At 31.7% G+C, this 19,839-nt stretch overlaps 2 protein-coding genes across 2 annotated transcripts in view; both read right to left on the reverse strand.

Annotated features, from left to right (window-relative positions):
• LOC143083993 (uncharacterized) overlaps window positions 1-2,986 on the reverse strand; it is a 32,882-nt gene extending 29,896 nt beyond the window's left edge. Inside the window, exon 1 of the mRNA XM_076260404.1 lies at window positions 2,518-2,986. Coding sequence (XP_076116519.1) covers window positions 2,518-2,962 — 445 coding nt within the window. The 5' untranslated portion in view covers window positions 2,963-2,986. The remainder of the gene's footprint in view (window positions 1-2,517) is intronic.
• A 390-nt stretch (window positions 2,987-3,376) lies between these two features.
• On the reverse strand, window positions 3,377-15,316 carry LOC143084320 (uncharacterized). The gene is made up of 3 exons (XM_076260732.1): window positions 15,238-15,316; window positions 6,295-6,370; window positions 3,377-3,639 (listed from the first exon to the last, which is right to left on the reverse strand). The coding sequence occupies exons 1-3, from the start codon at window positions 15,307-15,309 to the stop codon at window positions 3,377-3,379; spliced, it is 411 nt and encodes a 136-aa protein (XP_076116847.1). The 5' UTR covers window positions 15,310-15,316.
• Window positions 15,317-19,839: the final 4,523 nt, after the last annotated feature.

Here is a 19,839-nt window from a genome sequence, read left to right on the forward strand (position 1 = left end):
AATGTAGACCAATTTGAAAACTGGACCAAAAATTAAGAATCTACATACACAGTTAGATTTGGCATATCAAAGAACCCATTTATTCAATTTTTGATGAAATCAAACAAAGTTTAATTTTGGACCCCCATTTGGACCAACTTGAAAACTAGGCCAATAATTAAAAATCTAAGTACATTTTTAAATTCAGCATATCAAAGAACCCTAATTATTCAATTTTTATTGAAATCACACGAAGTTCAATTTTGGACCCTTTGGGCCCCTTATTCCAAAACTTTTGGGACCAAAACTCCCAAAATCAAACCCAACCTTCCTTTTATGGTCATAAACCTTGTGTTTGAATTTCATAGATTTCTATTTACTTATACTAAAGTTATGGTGCAAAAACCAAAATTAATGCTTATTTGGGCCCCTTTTTGGCCCCTAATTCATAAACTATTGTGACCTCAACTCCAAAAATCAATCCCAACCTTCCTTTTGTGGTCATAAACCTTGTGTTTAAATTTCATTGATTTCTATTTACTTATACTAAAGTTATTGTGCGAAAACCAAGAATAATGCTTATTTGGGCCCCTTTTTGGCCCCTAATTCATAAACTATTGTGACCTCAACTCCAAAAATCAATCCAAACCTTTACTAAAGTTAGAGTGCGAAAACTAAAAGTATTCGGACGACGATGACGACGACGCAGGACTGATGACGACGCCAACGTGATAGCAATATACGACCAAAAAATTAAAATTTTTGCGGTCGTATAAAAACTTAACTATGACCACTGAACCATGAAAATGAGGTCAAGGTCAGATGACACCTGACAGTTGGACATGTACACCTTACAGTCCTTCCATACACCGAATATACAAGACCTATTGCTTATAGTATCTGAGATATGGACTTGACCACCACAACTTAACCTTGTTCAATGATCCATGAAATGAGGTCGAGGTCAAGTGAAAACTGTCTGACGGGCATGATGAGCTTGCAAGGTACTCACATACCAAATATAGTTATCCTATTACTAATAATAAGAGAGAGTTTAACATAACAAATAAATCTCTATTCTTTTGTAAGTTGTCACTGAACCATGAAAATGAGGTCAAGAACAATAGATGTGTGACAGACGGAAACTTTGTAACGTAAGGCATCTATATAAAAAGTATGACGCATCCAGGGCTACCACCTTCTAAAATATAAAGCTTTTAAGAAGTAAGTTAACGTCCCTGCTGCCGGATCACTATCTCTATGTTGAACTTTCATCGACACACATTGCAGGTTCAACAAAATCGTTTAATATAATTTCTCCCAGAGCAAATTCAAGATTAAATTTAAAAAAATTTGATGTTGTCTGACAATAAGTGCAGCACTCCGTTCATGCTTATGATAAAATCAATACTTCATATGATAAAATCATCAGCTCCTTTTTTGTGAGAATTCACTTATTCAAAATCTAAAGAAATTTTCAGAACACTTTTTTACAAAATCTATGGTCTCTTGACTGATTTGAAAATTTTGATTTTTTTTTGTCTATGCTCTAATTTCCGAAAAGAATTTAAACTTGGTATATTTAAGAAATATTATTGTCTTTCTGGGGATTCATTTATTTTCATGGGTATCAATTTTTGTGGATAGAGAAAAAAATACAATTCGTGGTATACGTAAATTCGCAGATCACTGATTAAAATAAAAACAGATACTTCATTTGTGATATCCCTTTTGATTTAGGAGATCATATAATCTCCTTTGTTTGATCAATGAAAAGGTTTTGAATTGTCAAAAACCTCACTTGGCCACTTTAAGTGATAGTGTTCATTAAAAAGTTCAATTACAATCATGGACAGAGGCATTCAACTCTATGATTGATATATGATTAAACGCTTATTTCCCCTCATCACGGTATAATGAACAATCATATAAGTAAAAGGTGTGAAAAAAAAGTTTCTGTCATAAACAGCAGTATCTCCGTAATTAATCCTGTAAACTTTTAATCAAAGTAAACCAAACTATGACACGGTAATTAACAACTTGCATTTATTTTCCTTAAACAGTTTTAGTCAATTTTAATTTGTTTTTTATCACTGATGTTATATTTTTTTATTATTGAATTGAACAAAATACCTTTATCTTCTTTCAATAAAACACGTGTTAATTTGAAATGTTTATCGCTAGTCAACACTACAAGAGAACTGCACAGTATAACTGGAAATAAACATCTGACTCCAAACACATTTCACGTGATAATTTTTCGTTGAATTCTTATATTCAAGGTTCGCTGTGACCCCACAAAAGCCACGAAAATTGGTAAATCACGAATAAGAATGAATCCACAGTACCTCATATCAATGCTGCAAAATGCGAAACATATTGAGGTTAATATTGTAGTTTGTGACAAGCTAAAAGTGACAATGTAAATAAATTACATAAACATTTAGGTTTGCTTAAATATTTAGAAAAGATATCACCTTGCTGTTATAAAAATGTATCCTGTTTGCATTATCTGTGTGTAATTAACATGCATTTTACCTGCTGGCGTTGGTGTCATGTGCTGCCCTGGAAAACACATCACATCAGGGACCTGTTCATGCAAATCTTTGCTTCCATCAAATACTACAAGAAACAACGCCCTGAACGTCATGAAGGTCTGATGTGTTGTTAGATAAACATATTGTCCACCAAAGTCCCAGAAGATAAGACGCCCAACTTTCATTTTATACTTTCCACTTTTGAGGACTTTTTCCATTTTCCTTCTTATTTCCTCTTTAGTCATTCTTGTTCTCATTTTCTTTCCCATCTGTTTTACCGTGAGAGGCACATTGGAGGATTTCTTAGGTGGTAGAGATTGTGCTGCTGCCAACTTTTCTGAGGGCAAAGAGGACGGTGTGGCTTTGGCATAACCAGTTGGACTTGTATCTGAAGCCTGATTGAACTTTTCAGTGAGTTCACTCTCCTCTTCTTTTAGAGAGGTCATTAATACTTTATTGTACACAACATCCAGGGCGTTATAAGAGTCTAAAATTAAATTTAATACATCAGGCAAATCAAATCCAAAACAGCTACAGACTGTCAAAACCCAAGTGAAGAATACCAGAAAAATCAAATTAAGATCACAATTAAATCTTATCAAATGTAACATTCACATAATGCTATTAATGTATTTTAAAGAGTGTCATGTTTTAACTGATGGATTGTCAGATGACATTATTGATTATCGAAAATAAATGTCAAATTATTCCATAATTTTAACATTAAATTCAATTTGAATTAACTTGGTGCCTGAATAGAACTCACAAAACATATGGCTACAATGTGATGTGATTAAGATCAGTGCTATAGCATGTCTGCTGATAGTGAGGTCCACACAACAGCATGTGGTAAGATGTTTCTACATGTGTATTTTCTCACCTGGATCAATTAGAATCCAATCTTTCGTCTCAATGTCGAGGCCACAGCGACCTTCAACGAGAGAAATTCCGTCAGTCGGCTGTCGACCATCTAGTATAATATCACCAGCTAACAGCTTCACAAGAGTAGACTTCCCAACGGAAAACTGGCCGGTTACCATGCATCTCATATCAAATGATTCATAGCTGCCCTTCCCTAATAAACGATTTAACATGGCAGACTGTTGACCTTTTCCGATGGGATCTGAAAAAAAATTAAGTTTGAAATTTTAAATTTCATCATGTTTGTGACAAAAATATATGCATACACACACTTAAAGATAATTTCTCCACTTTTTGTCTCTGACACTGGACAATGTTTCAATAAATTTATCTTAACTAATACTATTAGACAAGGATATATGTTTCTTATGATACTGTTATTTACAGCAATGACTTGTGACATATTTCCTATAAAGTCACAGTGGTCTTTAAAAACCTTAATTAGAAGTTTGCTGCCAGCCCTCTCTCTGTCATTAAAACAATAAATGAGTATGTTAATGTTTTGATCTGTCAGAGTGTCGATATGTCAATGTGTTGATTAATCAGTCTATAAATGTGTTGAAATGTCCATGTGTTGATGTATACGTTTGTTAATGTGTTTATATGTCAGTGTGTTAATGTGTTGATGTTTGAATCTGTTACTGTTAATGTGTTGATCAATCAGTGTGTTGATATGTCAATGCATTGAGTTTTGAGTCTGTTAATGTGTAGATCTGTCAATGTGTCAATATTCAATGTGTTTATGTATGAGACTCACTATGAGTCTGGTAATATGTGGATCTATCAATGTGTCGATGCATGAGTGTAAATGTTGACTTGTCAATGTGTTGATGTTTGAGTCTGTAAATGTGTCTATAAGTCAATGTGTGAATGGTTAATGTGTTGATCTGTTGGTGTGTTTATATGTCTACTTGTTGATGTTTGAGTCTGTCAATGTGTTGATTTGTTAGTGTGTCAATTTGTTAATGTGTTGATGAAGGAGTCAGTTAATATGTTTATCTGTCAGTCTTTCGATATGTTAATAAGTTAAATCTGTCTGAGTGTCTATCTGTCTATGTGTTGATGTATGAGACTGTTAATGTGTTGATTTGTCAGTGTTATGACGTATAAGTCTGTTAATGTGTCAGTGTTTCAATATGTCAATGTGTTGATATATGAATCTGTTAATGTGTTGAAATGTCAGTTTGTCAATATGTCTATGTCATGATGAATCAATCTGTTAATGTGTTGATGTATGAGCCTGTGTATGTGTCGATCTGTCAGTGTGTCGATATGTCAATGTGTTGATGTATAAATCTGTTAATGTGTTGAAATGTCAGTTTGCCGATATGTCTATGTGTTGATGAATCCATCTGTCAGTGTGTTAATCTGTCAATGTGTTGATGTATAAATTTGTTGATGTGTTGATCTGTCAATGTGTTGATGTATACATCTGTTTATGTGTTGATCTGTCAGTGTGTTGATATATCGGGGCCTTTTATAGCTGACTATGCGGTATGGACTTTGCTCATTGTTGAAGGCTGTACAGTGACCTATAGTTGTTAATTTCTGTGTCATTTGGTCTCTTACAAAGAGTTGTCTCATTGTTAATTATACCACACTTTGTTTTCTATATGATCTGTCAGTGTGTCAACATGGCAATGTATCAATGTATGAGTCTGCTTTCGTGTTGACCTGTCAATTGTCGATTTGTCAATGTGTAGATCTCTCAATGTGTCAATGTGTAAAAAGCTTTAGAATTGTCAATGTATTAATATGTCAATATGTCAATTTGCTAACTGGTCATTGTGTCAATGTTTGAATTTGATTCTCTTTTGATTCCTCAATTTTGAGATGTTGATCTGCCAATTAATTAATCATTGTGTCTATCCGTCTATAGGTCAACTGGTCAAGGTGTCTATCGTTTATAAGTCAACTGGTCATTGTGTCTATCCTTCTATAGGTCAACTGGTCAATGTGTCTATCGTCTATAAGTCAACTGGTCAATGTGTCTACCCTTCTATAGGTTAACTGGTCATTGTGTCTATTCGTCTATAGGTTAACTGGTCATTGTGTCTATCCTTCTATAAGTCAACTGGTCAATGTGTCTATCCTTCTATAGGTCAACTAGTCATTGTGTCTATCCTTCTATAGGTCAACTGGTCAAGGTGTCTATCCGTCTATAGGTTATCTGGTCAATGTGTCTATCCTTCTATAAGTCAACTGGTCAAGGTGTCTATCTATCTATAGGTCAACTGGTCAAGGTGTCTATCCATCTATAGGTCAACTGGTCAAGGTGTCTATCCGTCTATAGGTCAACTGGTCAATATGTCTATCCTTCTATAGGTTAACTGGTCAATATGTCTATTCATCTATAGGTCAATGTATTAATATTCCAAAAACTACTTATTCTGTAAAATCCAGTTGAGCCGTTGGCTGGATTTGGTTGTCAACTGAACAGGTTGAGAATGCTATATAAATCGGGTGAGAATGAATTTTAAGTTTAATGTGATCTGAAATCAACAGGTTGAGGAAAGAATAAATCGGATGAGAATGAAAGATATTTATTTTAAAGTTAATATGATCTGTAATCAATCAATCTTCATCAATAGCCTACTTTACTTTTCGTATTAATTTCTATATTTTTTATTTTAACATTATAATATGCAAATATCAAGGTTTCCATATATTAGAAATAAGAAACTATACATTATTCCAGCCAGTATATATAATAATTAACATTAGATAATTGCCTTGTGTGATGAACCAGTAGGAATGATAGTACCGCCATTGTAAGCAGACATCAAGGTTTCCATATATTAGAAACAAGTAATTATTATTTCACCCAGTATCTGAATAATTAACATTAGATGATTACTTTCAACTACTGGTGCTGCAGGATCCGGTGATTGGGCGTCAGGAGTAACTTCTGGGGATGTCTTTGACATGACGGTCTACAAAAGAAAAACATGTAATAAACTATCATGCCTCATGTGAAAATTTGTCAAATAGCTTCATTGAAAGACATAGAGTGACCTATCGTTTTTAAATTATGTGTAATTTGGCGATTAGGATCATCAATTTGTAATAAACTATGATGCCTCATGTGAAAATTTGTCAAATAGCTTCATTGAAAGACATAAAGTGACCTATCGTTTTTAAATTATGTGTAATTTGGCGATTGGGATCATCAATCTGTAATAAACTATCATGATTCATGTCTGAAAACTTGGCAAATAGCTTCAAAGAAGGCCGTAATATGACAAATTTTATTAATTTTTTGTAATGTCCTGACCTTTTTCAGATAATTTATATATTTTTATTTTGATTTCTTTCAGAAGCAGTTATTGCCAAGTTCAAAAACAGTAGCATTATCAACCATAATCATAATGGAGAAAATGCATAATTTCTTAAAGTATGTGTTACTTTATTTGTTTTTATTTCTCCCATTGTTTAATTGCAAATAAAAGCACAAATTCAGGTTTTAGGCTGTTTTCTTATTTTTTTATTCCATGTTTATTGCTTTAAAGGTATCAGACCACCGATTCAAAATTCCAAACTATTCCAACAATTTTTTTTCAATTTTCACAGCTTTCTAAATTTTTTACATAAGTATTACTTCACAAAAAGGTGTATAATGAATCGTACATGTATCATCTTTCTACCTGTCAATTCTAATTCATGTTTAATGTCTTGTAGTAACATACCAACGGCCGAAGGTAACTACTAAACATAGCCCCTGTTTTTTTCTGGAAATCTTAAATACATATAGTATGGAGCGCATTAATCCTCAATTTTTAATGCAAACTTATAAGCAAGTAAATTATGTCTAAAAATGATTTAAATATATTTCTCTTTCAACAAAAGTTTTATTTCTGCAAATTGTTTGGTTAGTTAAACAATAACATCAAGAGCACTATATATTTTTTAGGGAAGGACTACTTTAATATACTGCGAAAGTACTTTAATTTGTGGGTATCAGTTTTCGTGGTTTCAGCAACATTTAAATTTTCTTGGGTTTTTTAATTCGTGGATTTTAGTTTTCTAATAATAATAAAATTTAACCAGGGCGCAGCTTTATACGACCACAGAGGGTGAACCCTGAATGGTTGTGGCAAGTATGGACACACATTCAAGCTGGATTCAGCTCTAAATTTGGATTGTGATTAAATAGTTGACATAGCATAGGTTTCTGACACAGAATGAATGTTGTCTAATGATTCAGCTCTAAATTTGGATTGTGATTAAATAGTTGACACAGCAACGGTTCTGACACAGAATGAATGTGGTCTAATGAACTTAAATTTTTTTGTTTGCCTTTGAGCAATTCACTATGCTGTTGAGTATTAATCCTCTCAAAAAAATGTTTGAAGAAATTTTATTCTTTTTTTTGGAAATCTGAAATGAGAAAAATTGAACCCCACCCCCAATTTTTTTTTCACATCCTCCTTTCCTTTATTCCAAAACTGATCTCAATTCAAATTTCCAATGGAGTTCGCAACAATAACTACTCATTTAAATACATCATAAAATGTTAAAATGTTAAAAAAGTGCTTGTTATCACTGAATGGTAAAGATTGTTTTAATCTATCAGTTGGTACAGTACTTGCAACCTTAGGCGTTACTATTTCAGCGATCAATCAGCGGTCATCGATCAGTCACCGATCAGTCAAGTTCGCGTCAAACTCACGTCAGCAATCCGTCAGACTTAAAAGTAATTGACTGATCGGACTGATCGGACGGATAGTACCGATCGACATTGATGACGGATTGAACTTTAATACGTCACATGATAAACTAATACAAATTACGGAATCTTAGTTTCGTTTAATTTAATTAAAAGGCAGTGTCTGCGCGTACCCGCATGTGGGTACGAATAGTCAAATTGACATTCGTAGGCTACGCGTACCCACATCCGGTTTTATAATAAAATGCAATCAAATCGGGAATTAAACGTGAAATTTATACAGAAATTATCGATGATATCGGGATTTCGAGTAGAACGAGTGAAGGGTATGACAAATAATATTTTAGAATTGTATTTATAAGTTAATAATATATACAAAACCTTGCAAATTAAATGCACACTGATTGAAAATGAAATATACAGTCCCTATAAACTATGGGGTCAGACCTATAATCCGACAGTCCCATAATCCGACAGTCCGATAGTCCGACAGTCCTTTAATCCGACAGCCCGATAGTCCGACGCACGGTCACTTGTCTCTGAAAAGTATGCCTATATAGACATGGAACGTTTGTAAATTGGTATATTTTTTCACACAGAAAATTAACAAGTCAGTCAGTATGACGTCTCGTACAGGACCGCAATAATCCCATACGAATCGGAAATGAACGGAATCTGGGTTCGTTCACCTAAAAACATGATCGCTCTCATTCAAATTCGCCCCCTTTCACTTTCAAACCCTACACGTTCTTACCAAAAGTCCGTTTGCAACCTATACGTTTGCTTTTGTTTATTATGAAAACAATGATAAACATATTTATAGCAATACTATTACTGCCCAATTAATATACTAACCAAAACTCGATGTTTTTCATTATTTCATAATAAATTGACATTCTAAAAACATTGTTTTGTGTTGCTCGTTTGGTTAGAGACTTGCAATGACTATATGTTTGTTTTCATTGTTTCAAAATAAAGAGGTATTCTGGCAACGGTTTTGTGTTGAATAAATCTAAATCATGTTTTTGTTAGTGTATTTGTATTGCTATAAAAAAAAACATTATTTCTTAATAAAGTGCCTTTCTTATTTCGTGCTGTCATTTTTAAAACTTCAGCACTGCAGTCATAGGTCTTAACCGCTATCTGCTTTGTCTGCTGTGTGTGAATAAGACATTTAGTACTGTCTTCATGTCATATTGCCAATCTTCATTCCAATCTTTTTCACATAATGTGTGTCATGTCGTGATGATTCTATGACTAGGGATGTTCAGGTCCTTATAATAATTTACATATAAGTGTTATCCTTTATCAACAAAGAGTTCAGGTTTTGGCAATCAGTAAACCCAAAAAATACTAGATAGTACAGCGGTGTATATTGCCATACAAACTAGAGTAATGATAAGGTATTATAAATAGACGCAATTTAAGTTAAGATTTCATTCCAAATCATTAACTATGAAACAGTTCTGAAAGTGGTTTTGCATCTTGACTGAAATTTGAGATAATGACACTACTCCTATTTTATCAAAACTAATTGCTCTTTTTAGAAAACAAGAGAAAAGAATAAAAAAAAATATTGATACTTCTATGTTATTCTATCCGAAGTAGTCGTTTCATATCTTCGGGGCGAAATCCCTCAGATATAAAAGCATACATCTAATACTTGTGACATATCACATTCAACAAGATTATACGTTACATCTTGGAACAGTATATATTTGCTTCTGGTTACATGCATGCGCTTGCGCATGTACAAAATGTATGTAAACAGACATTCTCGTTATCAACATCGACATGATGATATAAGGAATCTTATATTAATTGTTCAAACAAGAAGGTCAAGAAGGGATTTAATTTATATTCCATTTCGATGCATTCCACTTTTTAAATTTTAAACACTGCTCGCGTTTCAGTAGTATGCTAATACGCTTTTAAGAAGACAATCATCCTTTGCAGCAGTACGGCTTCGTGTCGGACCATCGGACTGTCGGATTAACGGACTGTCGGACTATCGGCCTGTCGGACTACTGGACTGTCGGAATTTCGGGGTGTCGGATTATAGCTACGCTCCCGTAAACTATAGTCCTATAATATATAATATCCGAATTTTAAGTTGCTTCCACGCCTCAGAGGCAAAATATTTTTTGATGCGCTGAAGGTTTACATTTTCGTCAAACATTTTGTTATTTATTAACGAAGCTTTCATAGAAGATTATTGGCATCGGCCTTTGTTTATCAGAAATAATGTATAATTACCTAATTTAGGCCTTAATTTTTCCTGTCGAACTTGTTTAGAATTTTTGCCTCCGGGAATACAGGAAAAATTAGTCTGTAAAACTTTAAAACTTCTTCTTTTCTCTGCAGCTGCAATTGACCCCGAGTTTGTTTTTATATACAATTGTATGAAATTAATCGACTGATTATTTTGAACAAATTGTTCCAATTCATGATAACTTTGAAATGTCTGCCCCACACGTATATCACTCTTTTCCCATTTTAAGAATATTTATTAACCGAGAAAAACTGTTCACTTACATATATATATAAATATTTACAAAACTTCTAAGTAGTTGATCAATTTTATTCACTAATTGCGATAATTTCTGTATATATTTCACGTTTAATTCCCGATTTGATTGCAATTTAATATAAAACCGGATGTGGGTACGCGTAGCCTACGAACGACAATTTTGCTATTCGTACCTGCATGCGGGTACGCGCAGACACTGCCTAATTAAAATGGCGACTCGTGAAAATCGAACGTTCAATGATACATTTTGTTTATTAATTATTTAGCAAAGTTTTATGAATTGAAATGAAAAGAAATTTACAGATAAAATCTAAATTTAAATATCATCATTAAAGAATGGTCTTTTTCGTTTTATTTAATAGGTTATATATTTTCAAACCCGGCGAGTGTCTACATCGCGAAATTGATTTTATTTTTTTCCAAACATACTCGGGAAAAACAAAATGAAAGGATCAGTTATTGAAAAATGTAGTCTATTTTTTTTTAATATTTCAAATTTTTGTATCCTTATCATCATAAAATTCTTTAAACAAAACTTATCATAATCATGGACTTTCTATATTCTCGTCACAATCGAAGCCTTTAAAATAACAAATTATAAAAATAAATGCTGTTTTTTTAAGAAATATGAATAATTTTAAACAATGCAAACAACATTACATTATATTTTTCTGATAGACTTTTTTTACCTTAATAAAAAAATAACTACTGTAAATTCAGAAATTATTGCGTTCATTTATTATTGCGATTTTGTCATTTTAAATTAAATGCGATTTTAATTATTACGATTTTGAGAAAAAGTCATGCTTAATTCAGTTAAGATATTACAAAATGCGAGTTTTAATTATTGCGTTTACAACTCTGTCGCATTATTCGCAATAATAAAAACCTCGCAATAATTTCTGAATTTACAGTACTTCTAAACAATAAAAAGTACAAAAATCCAATGGTGGTAAACATAAAGATATTCCTTAAAAAGAAGGAAATAATTTTAAGCAGATTTATTCTTGAATAATTCACATTTTCTACAAAATACATATGAAAATCATTTAAAACAACTGATTGCAATTGAAATTACAATATTTTCCAATATGAGAAGAAATATTTGCATTTTTGGCAACGCGTACAAAAAAATAATACATTTTTCCTTAAAGTAAACATAATTTATGAAGAACAACCAATCCTGATGAACAAAAAATAATGAAATCATATGGCGGTTAATAATGTATATCGTAATAAAGCAATAACTGCATTCTTATTCCATAAAAATAAAAGTTTAAGTATTTTAAGTCTCATTATATCTCAATTCTAATTAGCAGACTTGTCTCAAGATGGTAAAATAACTGATTTCAAATAAAACAGTATCATTTTTAATAAAAAGCAGAATAATTTTGGTTATTCTAAACAATGCGAATAAAATTTTAATATGATTTCTCTGACATTCTGTTAATTTTATGAAAAAAAAGCTATTCTAAACTATAAAAAGTACAAAAATTCAATGGCGGTCAATAATTTTCAGTAAAATGAAGAAATTTTTGCATTTTAGGCAACGCGTACAAAAATTTAATATCTTTTTCCTTAAAGTAGGCATGTTTTATGAAGAACAGCCAATCCTGATGTACAAAAAGTACTGAAATCATATGACGGTTAATAATTTGTATCAAAATAAATCAATAACTGCATTCTTATTCCACAAAAATAAAAGTTTAAGTATTTTAAGTCTCATTATATCTCAATTCTAATTAGCAGACTTGTTTCAAGATGGTAAAATAACTGATTTCAAATAAAACAGTATCATTTTTAATAAAAGAAGAATAATTTTGGTTATTCTAAACAATGCGAATAAAATTTTAGTATGATTTCTCTGACATTCTTTTAATTTTATGAAAAAAAAAACTATTGTAAACTATAAAAAGTACAAGTAAAAGTGAATATACATTGTATATTGTGTAAAACAATGATTTAAGTTGATTGAACTACTATTCTGGACAAAGAAAGGTAACTCCAATTGAAAATTTCTTGCTTTTATGCAATATTGTGCAATTAGATATTTCTTGCTATTGCACAACACTGTGCAATTGAAGATTTCTTGCTATTGCGCAATACTGTGCAATTGAAAATTTCTTGCTATTGCACAATACTGTGCAATTGAAAATTTCTTGCTATTGCTGAATACTGTGCAATTGAAAATTTCTTGCTATTGCACAATACTTAATATAATTTTGGATCCTGCTTTGGACCAACTTGAAAACTTGACCCATAATCAAAAATCTAAGTACATGTTTAGATTCAGCATATCAAAGAACCCCAAGAATTCAATTTTTGTTAAAATCAAACTTAGTTAAATTTTGGACCCTTTGGACTTTGATGTAGACCAACTTGAAAACGGGAGCAAAAATTAAGAATCTACCTACACAGTTAGATTTGACATATATCAAAGAACCCCAATTATTCAATTTTTGATGATATCAAACAAAGTTTAATTTTTGACCCCGATTTGGACCAACTTGAAAACTGGGCCAATAATAAAAAATCTAAGTACATTTTTAGATTCAGCATATCAAAGAACCCCAAGGATTCATGTTTTGTTAAAATCAAACCTAGTTTAATTTTGGACCCTTTGGACCTTAATGTAGACCAATTTGAAAACCGGACCAAAAATTAAGAATCTACATACACAGTTAGATTCGGCATATCAAAAACCACAATTATTCAATTTTTGATGAAATCATACCAAGTTTAATTTTGGACCTTTTTGGCCCATTATTCCTAAACTGTTGGGACCAAAACTCCCAAAATCAATCCAAACCTTCCTTTTATGATCATCAACCTTGTGTTAATTTCATAGATTTCTATTAACTTATACTAAAGTTATGGTGCGAAAACCAAGAAAAATGCTTATTTGGGCCCCTTTTCGGACCTGTATTCCTAAACTGTTGGGACCTCAACTCCCAAAATCAATCTCATCCTTCCTTTTGTGGTCATAAACCTTGTGTTTAAATTTCATTGGTTTCTATTTACTTATACTAAAGTTATTGTGCGAAAACCAAGAACGGCGCTTTTTGGGGCCCTTTTTGGCCACTAATGCCTAATCAGTTGGGACCAAAACTCCCAAAATCAATCCCAACCTTCCTTTTATAGTCATAAACCTTGTGTCAAAATTTCATAGATTTCTATTCACTTATATTAAAGTTATAGTAGGAAAACCCAATGTCTTCGGATGACGACGACGAGAACACCAAGGTGATACCAATATACAAGACCAAAAAATTTTCAATTTTTGCGGTCGTATAAAAATTAAAGTAATTTGAAACGAAGGTTACAAATTGTCTAGATTGAAGGAAATTGCAAAGTTAACATTGACCGTGTATCACTCATTAGCCCAAGATAGAGTGATCAAAAGATTATAGATCATCGAAGGTGTCAATTAGGCTATAAACATGTCACAAAAGGAAAACAGTTACATAAACAAATGCTATAAATGTATCTTGAATTGTAAAATAATTCTTATCAAAAGCAAGCCCAGTATACAATCATTATTTTCCATATGTACGAGAATTATGAGATATAAAATGAACACTTTATGATAGCATATTAATACCGGAAATCTGACTTTCATCAATCAAAAATATTTTTTTATGAGAATTAAAAGATCAAAATTTGTACAGTTTAGGTTTTTAAAGATTAAATGGGACTACTGCCTGCAGTTGTAGTTCATAGGGCATTTGCCCAGTGACTACTATTATAGATCATTATAGTATTCTCAGATTTGGCGATATTCAATATATTCTCTAGATCATATTAGTAATCAAACCTACATATGGATCTTTCATTGTCTTGATTTGGACAACAATTGTTTTAATTCATTGGACACTTAAAGTCGTGGATAAAGTCATCCACGAAAACCACGAAAATTGGTTCCCCACGAATAAAAGTACTTTCACAGTAGAACTTTACATTCTAAATTGGAATGAATGGATTGGTGGTCTGACATCTTTACCACATGTTTAATCCCCACAGTAATTGTTTTCCCTTCTATGCCATATCACACGTGAGAAAAATTTACTGCACACGGCCTATTTAATGATGATGTGATTTATTTGTTTTTGTATGTAATTTAAAAAGGTTGTGCAGGAAAGTTAACGTTACTGAGTTTACTCATTTCATAGAAGTTTTATCTATGTAGGTAAACATTTTGTTAAGATGTGCTTTTTGTTTTAGTATATGATTATTACATATTTGCATAAACATGTAAATCAACTTTTCCACACAGAGATACACATAATGTATACACAAAAGGAGATGATGTGATATATATACCTAGGAAATAGCAAGCTGTCGACACAAAAAATAAGAGACATCCAACAGATGCGACACTGATTTCAAACATTTGTCTTTCACACATGCCAACATCTATATCAGGCAACAAGCTTGGAATTGTCAACTTACCGGGTACATTGTTAACTGACAACAAATACTACAATGACATTGAAAACAACAGGCAACCGTTTTATTGTAACTTCAATGTACCAAGTCTGTTGTGTCTCTAACAATCTGTCAACATATTTGTGAATATCTCTTATTAACTAAGATAGAATATTTACCTTTAGGAAGTCCATCACTTCTTTCTTCTTCCTTTTGTTCTCTTCAGAAACATCGCTTTTTATTGTTACCATATCATAGGGAGTCTCACCCTGAAATACAATTAAAAACTCTTTATCAATCATACAAATATACATCATCTTTAAATAATAGGCAATTATTGTACTAGTTTTACAATACTTGACATAAAACCAGTCAACCTAAACCAACAACAAATATGACGTGACATAATAAAGAGATACATGAACAAATAATTTAGATTTTACTGTTTAAGAACATGAACAAACTAGACATCATTAAGATGGGAGCCATCTCTGTGGGCCCACCTGTAAATAATGTGTGGTAAAAAATGTGTATCGTTACCATAGGACATGGAGTTGTCAACTGAAACCAAAGTTTTTGACCTTGAGCTTTGACCTAGGAAGTTGTACATACATTATGACATATCCTCTGGTGTTGGTTAATATACATGTTAAGTATAAACTTTGAAATCATAACAGTTCTCAAGATATAGAGCGAACACTATCTTGACCACAGATAGACTGATCACTATAGGGTGACCCGTCACTAGGCGGGGCCCTAATTAGTGTAGTATGTAAATTAATACATTAAAACCAAACATACTGAAATAATAAATTTATATTAAATTATAATTCAACCATCTGGTTTACATAAAATTTTGCCTGTCTCATTAAATTATAATGAGGGTATTATTATTCTTGTACGTGCTTTATTGACAACCACTATGACACATGAGTAAAAGGCCGACATATGTTACTGTGGAGTGTCATTATTCTTGCTTTATGTTCGATTCACATGGACGATGAGAGTATTTTTATTCTAGTACTTGCTTAAATGATTATCAATATATCCAAACTGAGCAGCATGATGTAAAGCTGTTTCTCCATTCTATAGGTTGCACTTTGTAAATACAGCTGTTTCTTAAACCACGCCTCTGTTGAGGAGATTTAGAATATTCTTAGAAAATTGGTTTTGTTTACATACTGGTTCCCAGTTATGATCTCTGTGTTCCATCTCATCTCATAGAGACATAACTTGGGAATGTTACCAGTAAATATACATGGGCAATTTGTTTATATTGAAATCTGTGGTAACCTTTTATTCGAGGTAGGGGTAGTTAAGAACATTAGTTTTAGTTTAAAATGGGAGAAGTTCAGGGCATATAAACGTTGAAAATATGCCGCACAGCCCTATATTTTGACCTTTGAAAAAACTTGTAGTGCATATGAACTTTCAATTCTAGCTTAAGATTTTATTCAAAACTTCATAGTAAAAGTGGTACAGTTTTAGCCGTAAAAGGAGTTCCTATGGGAAATTGCATTGTCAATATTTACAGAAATGCAACCTATATAGGGTGAAAAAAGAGAAAATTCAGAATTTAACCAAATTTGCTTTATCTCACATTTTTCAGAAATTAACTCAAATATGAAGTTTTATAAATATTTCATAAAGATTGATAGAATCCTAGGCCTTAAATATGATGACTCAGGATAAATTCACAGTTTACAGTATGCATAGTTTACTTAAAGTCCTGAATACAAAATTAATTCATAATATTTGCATATAGGTAAGTTAAAGTATTTAAAAGAAGTGTTTATATTTGATCTTCGCAGTCATTGAAACTCATAGATCCTTCCTGAATATTATTTATGTATTTGTGTCCTGTCGATAACCCAAAAGTAAGCCGTAACACCTAAATCTGCTTTTTTGTCACCACGGCATAAAAAATACAAGCTAGAAATACAAAAGTATCTCAATAAAACGTACAATAGTGTGTTCTATCCTGAATATGTTCTTAATATTCCAAATTGCTAGAAATAGTAGACTAATTTAGGAAACTTGAGGCCCCAGGGGAAAAAACACAGAAAATTGCCTACCCCCTGGGTCATAAAACAAATAATTTAACTGGTAAATGCTATGATTTTATGATTTTAAAGTTCTTGATATAGAAAACAATAACTATGCTTGGAAGTTATGCAAAAATCAGATGTTAGCAGTCATCTCTATAACATTTTAAGTGATTTTATATCTCAGACTGGTATCTGTATACATACAACTATTGCAAATATGGCTTTGTTTGAACTCTTCTAGTATATATATTAGCTAAAATGTGCCAGATATATGGTAACAGATGATACTGTTGTGACAATAATTCTAAAATGACCATTTGAGGCAGAAAATGTGAACTTTAATTGACAAATAGGCATACAGTAAGATGTGGACTGGAGACTGAGGCAGGATTGGACATTTTATATAATCTTGAATGTTGTATTGATTGACTGCTAAACATTACATTTGTATTATTCTGATATGCTTTCAATATGTTATCAAAACAGTTTTAAACAGGTTCTAGGCATTTTTAAATCAGAAAATATGCAAATAGGGTAAGCTGGCAATAATTTAGGTCTTGTTTTCAAATTCTTTAAAAAAATGAAACAGGGGAAGGGGTATAAAATGTACAGTAAAGAAAAACTAAGAGTATACACAGTGATTTCTTTAAGGCTATAATTCTAATAAATGAGTATTAATGTGAGACAAACTGATTTTAGAGAGTTTTCTATTTGAATAAATGTTTGTATAGGTTGCTCTTTGTAAATACACTCGCCGCGATATAGCCTTTTTGTGCTAATGCGGCGTAAAGCAACCAACAATCAATCAATCAATTGTAAATACAGCTGTTTCTCAAACCACGCGTCTTTTGAGGAGATTTTAAATATTCATAGAAAATTAATTTTGTTAACATACTGGTTCCCAGTTATGATCTCTGTGTTCCACCTCATAGAGACATATCTTGGGAATGTTACCAGTAAATATACATGTGCAATTTGTTTATATTGAAATCTGTGGTAACCTTTTATTCTAGGTAGGGGTAGTTAAGAAAATTAGTGTTAGTTTAAAATGGGAGAAGTTCAGGGCATATAAACGTTGAAAATATGCATTGTCAATATTTACAGAAATGCAACCTATACCAATATAAAAATATAAAAAATTAATGGTGTGTAATAATAAATCAATTGAGGAGTCAAACAATTTATCTAACTGTAAGAAATAATAAACATCTGGTAAAAAAATATTCAATTATATTTGTGTATAAACTGATAAATGGTAGATTAAGATATATAAATTTAATGTATATTTCTGATCTAGTGAAACAAAACAGGTAAAAGTAAACTCTTAATTATATAAGTGTAACAAGATAAATAATAGCAATTAACCCTCACTTTATATAAGTCTCACAAGCATCTGTTGTCTTTTAACATGTATGATTTTATGTTGATTATGTCTCAGCTGGACAAAACAATTAAAATGAGACTCCACTTTATATAAGTCTAACAAATATGTGTTGCCCATTAAATCTGTTTGATTAACAATGATTAAGTGAAATGGTCAAAGTTTTAAAAAAACTTTTTTAAAGAAACATGAAAACAACTGAAATTTTCTGATTCAGTATGGAGAGACAAGAAAAATAATACCCCACTTTATATAATTCTGTTTGTAATGTATGATTGGTGGAAGTTGTGTTTGTAATGTATGATTGGTGGAAAATGTGTTTGTAATGTATGATTAATAATGATAATAATACATTCTTTATTTAAAGAAGGTAAACTCAGTTAGTTACAATAAACTAATCTTCCCTGAGGCCCTCACATACAAATTACAATACAATCAAAACAGTTATTTACAGATAGTTTATTTACACTCATGTAGTTCAATGTATTGTTATTAACATAAGATATAATACTGTTTAAGATGTATACATGTAGTCAAAAAATCAAGTGAAAATAAAAAATAAAAAAATATACAAATACATTTTAGCAAACATTTCTTATCAGGGTTGTGTTAGTTACTTCTTGATACTTTGCTTAAAAGTAAAAGTGTTTTGAGCTTTACGCATTGTGTGTGGTAGTCCATTCCATAATACTGATCCAGAATAAGCAAAGGATTTCTTAAATAGTTCAGTTTTTAGCTTAGGAACTATCAGATTACCTTGCGTGACACCTCTTAAGGAGTAAGGATTATTATCTGATTTCAGTTTAAACTTTTGAACTAGGTACATTGGTGCTTCCATACGCATACATTTATGTAGAAGTAATATTTGTGGTATTTTATTCTATTGTCAAATGTCATCCACCCAAGTTTTTTTAAATAAGGGGGCTAAGGGGGATAAAGGATCTGCATCTAGAATTAATCTTGCTGCCCTTTTTTGGAGTTTTAAAATTCTTGTTATCCCTTCATTTTAACATTCACCCCAAATAATACAGCAGTAGTCAATTAAGGGAAGAATTTACCCATTGTAATATGTTTTCCTTACTTTATATCTAAAAATTTCTTTATTTTAGAAAGAAGGTATATTCTTGATGATATATTAGCACAAACTTGGTCAATTTGATTTTTCCAGTTAAGTGTGTTGTCAATTTTAACACCTAATAATTTTTCACATGAAGAATTTTGTAATAATTTAGAATTTATTATCAAGTTTGGTTAACAGGTCTGCATTGATAGTTTCTGCTTTGTTCCAGTAACAAACATTTTGTTTTATTTGCATTAATGAACATGTTGTTCATTTTACACCACTCTTCAAC

Source organism: Mytilus galloprovincialis, chromosome 7 (assembly GCF_965363235.1).
Source record: "Mytilus galloprovincialis chromosome 7, xbMytGall1.hap1.1, whole genome shotgun sequence".
Lineage (NCBI taxonomy): Eukaryota > Metazoa > Mollusca > Bivalvia > Mytilida > Mytilidae > Mytilus > Mytilus galloprovincialis.